At 40.0% G+C, this 8,447-nt stretch overlaps 2 protein-coding genes across 2 annotated transcripts; one reads left to right on the top strand and one right to left on the bottom strand.

Moving 5' to 3' along the window:
- The first annotated feature begins 276 nt into the window (after positions 1-276).
- On the top strand, positions 277-2,973 carry tmem199 (transmembrane protein 199). Its single transcript, XM_047594216.1, has 6 exons — positions 277-691; positions 1,349-1,422; positions 1,653-1,742; positions 1,987-2,029; positions 2,110-2,222; positions 2,336-2,973. Exons 1-6 carry the CDS (start codon positions 508-510, stop codon positions 2,429-2,431), a joined length of 600 nt encoding a protein of 199 aa, XP_047450172.1. The 5' UTR covers positions 277-507; the 3' UTR covers positions 2,432-2,973.
- A 2,597-nt stretch (positions 2,974-5,570) lies between these two features.
- Positions 5,571-8,204, bottom strand: sebox (SEBOX homeobox). The gene is made up of 3 exons (XM_047594566.1): positions 7,458-8,204; positions 6,777-6,982; positions 5,571-6,508 (listed from the first exon to the last, which is right to left on the bottom strand). The coding sequence occupies exons 1-3, from the start codon at positions 7,684-7,686 to the stop codon at positions 5,822-5,824; spliced, it is 1,122 nt and encodes a 373-aa protein (XP_047450522.1). The 5' UTR covers positions 7,687-8,204; the 3' UTR covers positions 5,571-5,821.
- Between the last annotated feature and the right edge of the window lie 243 nt (positions 8,205-8,447).

Raw genomic sequence — 8,447 nt, 5'->3', positions numbered from 1 at the left:
GGAGTCAAATTCCTTGCATGTGCACACTGCACACACACAATAAATCTCATTCTAACTCTGATATTCTGGTTTTAGGATCTTATGGAGGGACCATGAAGGCACCAAATGTGCTCACGTGTAGTGCAGCAAGTGACGTTTACATTGAATATAGCACGAAAAGATTGATGTAAGTATATAGAATAAAAAAACAGTAGTTTCTAAACATTATAACTGTGAGTGCATGACATTAAATAATCCACTATTTTAAATAAATGTTTCACCACGAAGGTCACGTGGCCGCATGCGTCATTGTGTCACGAGGGAAACAATATGGCCGCTTACATGGATTTATGTTATTTTTACTCCTAGTTCTTTTTAAATGCTGAATGTAAACGTATACAAATAACAATCCGTGTATGTACTAGCACATCTAGCTTCACTCAAAACAACCTTGACGAAAAGGTTTGATTAAATAATCCGCATCGCGTAAAAACAGATCGCTCAGTCAGTGATAGCTGTATTAAGACCATGGCTTCTGCTTTTGTCGTCGGGAATGCATTCAGACATAAGGTGACAGAGTTGTTGGAAAACACAGACTCATCTCTGCCACAAGCACTGAAGGAAGAACTGGAAGAACTTCTTGAAAAACCAGAACCAATAACTCTGACCTTCGGTACAGCGAGACGACTCAAGAAATACCTTCAGGACAAAGGTAAAGATAAATAAATGAAACAAACAAACATTAACATTTATAACTCATAGCATGTTATACAAACTCGTAACCGTTAGTGGATGAGCATGTTTTGTGAAGGACAGCTAACTTATACTCGAGTATAATTATTATATATTAGTATATTCTTACAGTTACAGTAACTTTATTTAAGTTTACTTTGGAAATGGTTGAGCAACAACTCAAAAAAAAAAAAAACACGAAAACAGCACAAGGTGTTGACCTGTTGACCTACATTCACTAGATCCCAAACTGATCAAGTATCTGTGGGATGATTGACAGAGGCCCCTCCCCTCAACCCATAGCAAAGTGGTGGATAGGAGAGGGCCTTGGTGATAGAAGTAGCAATACTGAGTGATGGCAACATCAAGAAGAAGGAACAAGCTTGAGAAATACCAAGGGATCAAAGAAGAACTAGAAATTATGCGGAAAGTGAAGGCAGCACATAGGAACGTTGAGGGGCAGGGACGCCCAAACAGAGAGGGGGTTCAGCAGATTCCAGGAACAATATCTGAGATATTATATATCTAAGATATCTGCCCAAAAGAGTGTAAACTAGGAACAGAGAGAGGATTTTACAAACAACACTTTATGTTATGATGTATCGTGTAACACGTGATTGTGGCTGTCTTTCTTCAGGTCATCCGTTCTACCTTCATGAGCTGCTAGAGGACAGCTCACTGCACCTGCCTGAGTTCGTGAAGCCTCCCAGAGTGAGTCATGCACATGATTTAGTTTTGTATATCATTACCCTTTAAATTAGCCCTGCTGCATTCACAATACAATGAGACCCTTTTAAATTTTAGTTGACAAAATTTGACAACTCCCTCCTATGCCATTTAATTTCAGTATTTCAGTGCTTTCAGAGACTAAAACCATTAGTGAATGAACCTCCCGCGAAACTAAAGTTAAACTAAACTATGATTTCTACCTGGTACTTCAGAACCCGGAGCTGGTCGCACGTCTTGAGAAGATCAAGGCCAAACTAGCCAATGAGGAATACAACAGGATCACACGTAATGTCAACACTCAGGTACGTTATTCTTTATCCACGTTAATGCTAAAGTCAATATTTGATTTCAGCCTGTGAGATTAAGAGGTAAATGGACACGTTGTCAGGAAAATAGAGACTCTGACATCCATTGGATGGTATTCCTTAAGCTACTTTTACAAAGCGAGAGAAAATGTGATATTTTTTACATTCACATGGCAGGTTTGTGCAGTAAGTTTTAGGAATAAGGTTTTGCTTTTAGTTAATTAAATAACTCTGCTTTCAGGCAATCAACCAGAACGGTACACTAGCAGATTTTGGACGGCAAGGTCAGTGAACTACACACATACATCTTATAAGGGAGGCTGAACTGTGTATCATGAACTTGGTTTCCTCTCCCTGCCCACAGTGCGGTCGGTCAAAGCGGTGGCGGTGACCCTATTCAACTTCCTGGTTACAGTAGTTGCTGCTTTTGCCTGTTCCTACATGGGCAGTCAGTACCTGTTCACAGAGACTGCAGCGGTAAGGGAACATTAAACATCGTCAGTGTATAGACGTGCAATTTAGTGTAAGACTGTTGGTTTAATTTTTTTGAACATTAAAAAAAAAACTCACATGTGACATGTGTTTTTCAGCGAGTGCTAACAGGTGTGATTGCTGCATCAGTAGTCGGGCTTGCGGAGCTCTATGTCCTGGTCCGGACCATGGAGGGAGAACTTGGGGAACCGTAGCAGCTGTGCACATACAAGAGTAACCTTGGGAAGCAAAAAGAACAAAAACACAAGCTGCAGCTGCCCTCTAAGCAGAACAACGCCAAGTCTTCTGAATCAGAGCAGATATCTCACGTGGCTATAAAGTCTTTTCGTCCTTTTGTTAAAGTTACTGAGAATTTGGAGGCTGAATGGAGGCCGAAAACTTTGACAAATACATATTTTTTTCAAATAATTCATGTTCGTTTCACTTCCCACTTGGCCTTTTTCAAGATGAAAATCAAGATGAATATATTTATTTCGCATTTGTATTTTTTATTGGATGTTTTGTTTTGTTTGTTTGTCGGCCTGTTTGTTCTTTGTTACTTCTTCATAAAATTAATTAATTTTTTCCATTCTGTTGTGAGATGTAGATGATATTTAATAAATGATTATTTAATGTTCTGTATATTTTCTGGCTTCTTTCCCCCTCTGTAAATGTAACTGTAATGCTACTACTTCTGGTCTACTGCATAGAGTTCTGTAATAAAAAAAGCATTAAACCCCATTCTTAATTTTTCTGGCTTTGTGTTTATGTTTCTTGTACTTAAATACATCAGCTTTTCCTACTTAATTTAGAAGAAAGTACTTTATTGTCAAGTAATACACAGGAAATTTAAACTCTGCATTTAACCCATTGTGTAGTGAGCATACCTCGAGTTCAGAGCTACTTTAATTCAACCACTTTGAAGCCACTTTTTCTGCCACATCATCAAAATAAGGCTTAGGGTTGGGTTGTCTGAACTTTAATTTTTATTTCTTTTTAACATTTTAGATGTGGACTTCCTCTTGCGTTACTGATCTCATACAGTCTGACCCTACTGAGAAGGAGATTTTATGAGACCCATCTCTCACAGTGTGACGCAGAATAAACTATTGGGCAGCATTTTGTCATAATAATACAAAAACAGTACTTTTTAGTAGCATTGCTTCACTGTTGGATTTATCTCCACACTTTTTGTAGTTATTCTTCACTCTAAACTGTGAGTTTGTAGGAAAGAAAAACATTTTAATATTATGCTTAAGATAAGAATGCCATGTTTCTACTCTGGTCAACAATGGACAAAGCAAACATTGGCCTTTTGTGCCATCATGTGTTGCCGTGGGCTCCTTCCTCTCCCTGAAAGCACGTGTCGAAGCTTGATTTAATTGCCTGTAGTCTACAACCTCACCTCTAGATGCCGCTACATCTTACACATTGGACCTTTAAATCTCACCAAACTTGAGTAAAAGTAAAGATGAAAGTTAATTCTTACATTTCGAAAGAGTCATTTTCTCCGCTGAAACAACTCCATCTGTTTGTTTATTTCAGTTTTGAAGCTGCACTTGTTTTGTCTCTTTTAAATAACCCACCAGCTGTGGCACCAGGTCTGTAATACTGTTTACCAAAAATAATTATGTTCTGATTGTGCTTCCAATAGTGAATTGTGAACAATAACATGATGTCTTTTAAAACCAGACACAGAAGGTCTCTTTTCACTGATCCCTTCTCTTGATACGGATTCATATTTTCGTAAACTATGCCCCTCTTGTCAAGTCCTGTCATATCAGTGAAAGGATTAAAAGATGTAACTACATCTGGAACGCAAAAAAAAAAGTATCTCCCTAAGATCTGAGATTTGACACCCGGATTAAAGGTTTATTGAAAGATTATTTGGTTTTAAAGATGATTATGATATGCAGAGATCTCTGTCCAGTGCTGGACAAACAGTGGGCATCCCTGTCTGTCATATTTGCCTCTGTATTATACCTCTCATGTAATATTTCCAAACTCAAATCCAGGCAGAATTACAGAGCCCGTAAGCTGATAGACCCTGAGCTCTTGCTTTAATTTAGTTCTTATTTTTCTTTTTCTTTTTTTCCTTCCCCCTGTCCATCTAAATCTCTTGGTACTTACAGTACAGAGAGATATGAAAAATATTTTTTGATTTAGAAAATAATTATTCCTGTCATGGTATCTTACCACAAGGAATCATTTTAATCAGGATATTCTGAAAGATAATACTCACAGGGCCGCAGAATTAAACATGCCACTGTTTGGCTTCGAGCAGGAAAACAGGAACTGGCATCAGTGAGTCCATGTACAACAGGGCCCTATCAGCCATAACATTAAAACCACTGATCTTGTGACAGTGTTCTGCTGGAAAACATTTGGCCCTGGCATTCATGTGGATATTACTCAGACATGTAGCACCCACCTAGACCAGACCAGACACCCCACCCCATAGCAATGACACTCCTTGATAGCAGCAGCCATCCCCAACAGGATGCAGCCTGACACAGACACACATAAAATAATGGTTTAGGAACAACTGAAAAAAACATGAAAAAAACACCCACAAGATGCTGACCTGGCCTCCAAATTCACTAGATCTCAAACTGATCAAGTACCTGTAGGTTAATCCACAGAGGCCCCTCCCCTCGACCCACAGAACCAAAAGACCCCACTAACAACATCCTGTTTTTCATTCTCTGATGTGTAACAACTGTTTTGGAGGCACAAGGGAGACCTACACAATGTTAAGAAGGTGGTCATAATGTTACTCCTGATCTGTGTATCAACTGAACAATGCTCAAAATGAACCAACCTTTATCTGTTTGACTCTTCTGTAATAATAATATTTTTTTTCCTTTATTCATCACTCACTGGGAAGTTCTTTCAATGCATTTGACCCATTCATTCTCTGTGTACAGTAATTGGAGCAGTGAGCTGCTATCTGTGTGTGCCTAATATTTACTTCTGTTCTTTTTAGAATTTCTTTTTCAAATTTAAAAAAAGAAAAAAAGGAAAAACAAAATGTAAGATGAATTAAATCACAATTACTACACACTACACTTCTAATACGAGTGATACTCAACAGTACCTAAAAGTAATGGCTAAAAAGAAAGCAAAGTGTTGGTTACATTAAGATTTAAAAAATAAATAAATAAAAATGACTTGTTTAACACCTAAAGTAATGGGATAACTTATAAGAAAAATAAGGCCCACATGGTTGAGACAGAACAAAGATTCAGTAGCTAAATCTTTATGCCTTCAACCTTATTCTGCATAAAGTGGAGTCTGTGCTTTCAGAAATGACGAATGTGAAGAACAATGTGTTTTATAATTACAACTTACAGCTTAAACTGGAATGAAAACGTTTTATTCCCTAAAATATGCAACACGTAATGAAAACATAAAGCCTAAACTAGGGCAATGACAACACAACAACTTGACTACAGTATATTACGTACACTCAGCTCTGGTGGCAGACAGGACAGATTTAGACATGGAAAGTGTTGTATAAGGAAATGCAAATGAATGTAACAGAAACAGAGACCTTGACTGACTTAACGTCCTGCATTTATGTTCCCCTCAGCCCGTGCTCCTCATCAGAATTCTAGAAAATTGGTGACAATGGCAGCGTTGTAGATCAGGTCTGAGATATATCCCATGGAGGTCTGTTGTCCCATTTGTGGGTGGTGATGATGATGACGGTGGTGGTGTCCCTGGCCTTGGGTCACCTCCAAGTACACTGGCTGAGGGTGGGAAGGGACCACCTGGTCCACAGACCTGTGACCTCCGCTTCCTCCGTACACGGCCTGATGAGCCCCAGATGGAGCCAGGCTCTGGGGCTTGTAGTTCCTGAATGCCTGGTAGGAGCGCGTGGGCGCAGAGTGGTGAGGCTGCCTGGTGATGGCCTGAGGAAACGAAGCAGGAAGAAAACCGCTGAGTCCCAAGTGCTGCTGCTGCCGGTGGTTCTCCTCCTCCCAGAGACTGGGCTCTGAGTGTTTCGAGCAGCTGAGCGCGGGCTGGTGGTGGAGGGACGAGGAAGACGCTGTGGACGATGCGGGGCTGCTGTAGAGCTGCATCCAGTCTGAGTAAAGGTGTGGCACGTCTTCACAGGTGTGGTTCTGATCTGGTCTGAGTATGTCCACCACAGTGGTCGGAGCTGTATAGGTGGAGGTCCCAGGCCCAGGGCAAGGCTCCACAAAGCCTCTTCCTCCCAGGACAGACTTGCTGGACTTGGGGAATCTGCCGGTCTTAATACTCCGAGCTCTTCTGTTTTGGAACCACACCTGTGGAAAAAGACAGATTTGTATTGTGGCCATCTGCACTATACACCTCCCGAAAAATATATATGTGCAAAGCTGATATTGTTCAGAACCACTATTTGAGACAGATCAGACCTCTAATAACAGCTAGAAATACATCTTTAAGTCTGCTATGGAACAGAAAACGCCTCAGCTCAGAGAAACTGCTGAGCTGTATGTTATCTACCTCTAACTTGTGTTCTCATTTAGTCCAATATTAACTTATAAATATCTTTTTGTAAATTTGCCTCACCTGTATCTTGCTCTCGGGCAGGTGTGTGTGAGCGGCAAGCCTCTCCCTCAGGGTGATGTCCGGGTAGGGAGTCACAGCGAACGCCTGCTCCAGCTCAGACAGCTGCGCTCGGCTGAAGATCGTCCTCTTCCTCTTCCTCTGACCTTCCATCAAACCGGCGGCTCTGTCCGGCTCAGGAGACGACAGGGCGCTCTCACTGTGGGCATCTGGGCAAAAAAAAAAATGTAATTTAATTTAATTGAAGGGGAAAGACAAGCAATTTAAATAATAATTAAAAAATATATATACAAAAAAATATGATGAAAAAATTAATATAATAGTTTTGGATATGTAAATCCTTTTTAAAATGTGATTTAATAGTTTGAGATTAATTAATTTGGTTTAAATGGGTGGTTGTACAGGCCACTGAAACAAAATCACATCTGATATTAAATTTTAAAAAAACATAATTAAAAAATAATGTATTCTAAATTTCACAATAGTAATCATCTCAATGCAAAAATAATTATTTAAAAATCAAATAATAATAATAATTAACACAAAAGCAATCACAATAGAATATTTTATTTATATAATTAAATAATAATAAGTTAAAATATCTTTGACTCATTTAGTTTTGGTGGACACAGACTCTGCATTATTTTCCCTCCTGTGATTCCCTCCTCATGTTGTTTGACTCACCTTTGCAGTGCTCCTGTTCTCCATATAACGCCTTTAAATCCATCGTGTCTTTCTGCGGGCCGTGCTTCAGTAAAGAGAAGTCCGAGTCCATGAACAGAGCCATTACTCCACATGCAGTGAGACGCACACATGCACTGCCGTTACCCTCATTGATGCTCACAGCCGAGGAGGAGCCAGAGTTTTTATAACCCCAGAGCAGATCAGATGGGACACCCTGCACCCAGTACATGGCAAATCCAGGTGTTATGCACCTCTCTAATCCTCACTCTCTCTAAGAGACTTGTTTTCTTGTTGCATTATGTTCCTCAACTGTATCCTGTGTTGGATACAGCATTTTGTTCAATGATACAACATTTTTGTTTCAATGGACTTTTGGGAGTCCACGATCAATCTGTTTTTATTCATGCACTTCTATGATAAGCCAAATGAAATATTCTACAATTACTGGACATTAAAGTGCTTCCAAGTAGGTCATAGAGCTGTTTAATCTACTGAAGTCTTAACGGCCCCCTTTTCCCCGCAAAACAACTCAGTGGTGTGAGATTATGACACTTGATAATCTTTGTGATCTGCCTTATTCTACTTTCAAGCTTGTGGCATCTTCAGTGCCCTAAAACAGAGAGCGCAAATGATCAACTGCTGTATGTGTTAATTTCCCCTTTGCTTAAATAAAAAGTGTAACAGAGTATGTGCATATGTTTGTGTGCTCAGCCTGATGGTGCTCCTCTGTCCCTGCCACATCACACCCCTCTGTGCAGAACCTGTTGTCACAACAGAAGTGAGACGCACTGATGAGATGTGATGAGATGTGATGAGTTTATGTGCTGCAGCTGGATTCAACGCCGGCTCTAAGATCGAGCAAACTGTTCACAGCGTGATCGAGTTACGTAGCAGCCGTAGGTAGAGGATGCAGTGCAGTGAGTCCGCTAGCAATCAGTGATATTACTTAGTGTGGATTAAGCTGCGCTGTTGTTGATAAATGTTGTTCAT

The sequence above is a fragment of the Mugil cephalus genome, chromosome 9, assembly GCF_022458985.1.
Source record: "Mugil cephalus isolate CIBA_MC_2020 chromosome 9, CIBA_Mcephalus_1.1, whole genome shotgun sequence".
Lineage (NCBI taxonomy): Eukaryota > Metazoa > Chordata > Actinopteri > Mugiliformes > Mugilidae > Mugil > Mugil cephalus.
The sequence above is the reverse complement of the archived record's forward strand: the minus strand, read 5'-3'. Positions and strand labels throughout refer to the sequence as shown.

Coding starts and splice junctions, on each gene's coding strand:
- tmem199 (XM_047594216.1), top strand. CDS start 508: ATGGCTTCTGCTTTTGTCGTCGGGAATGCATTCAGACATAAGGTGACA. Junction 1,743..1,986: donor CACGTAATGTCAACACTCAG/GTACGTTATTCT, acceptor CTCTGCTTTCAG/GCAATCAACCAGAACGGTAC. Junction 2,223..2,335: donor TGTTCACAGAGACTGCAGCG/GTAAGGGAACAT, acceptor TGTGTTTTTCAG/CGAGTGCTAACAGGTGTGAT.
- sebox (XM_047594566.1), bottom strand. CDS start 7,686: ATGTACTGGGTGCAGGGTGTCCCATCTGATCTGCTCTGGGGTTATAAA. Junction 6,983..7,457: donor AGAACAGGAGCACTGCAAAG/GTGAGTCAAACA, acceptor TTTTTTGCCCAG/ATGCCCACAGTGAGAGCGCC. Junction 6,509..6,776: donor TGCCCGAGAGCAAGATACAG/GTGAGGCAAATT, acceptor CTTTTTCCACAG/GTGTGGTTCCAAAACAGAAG.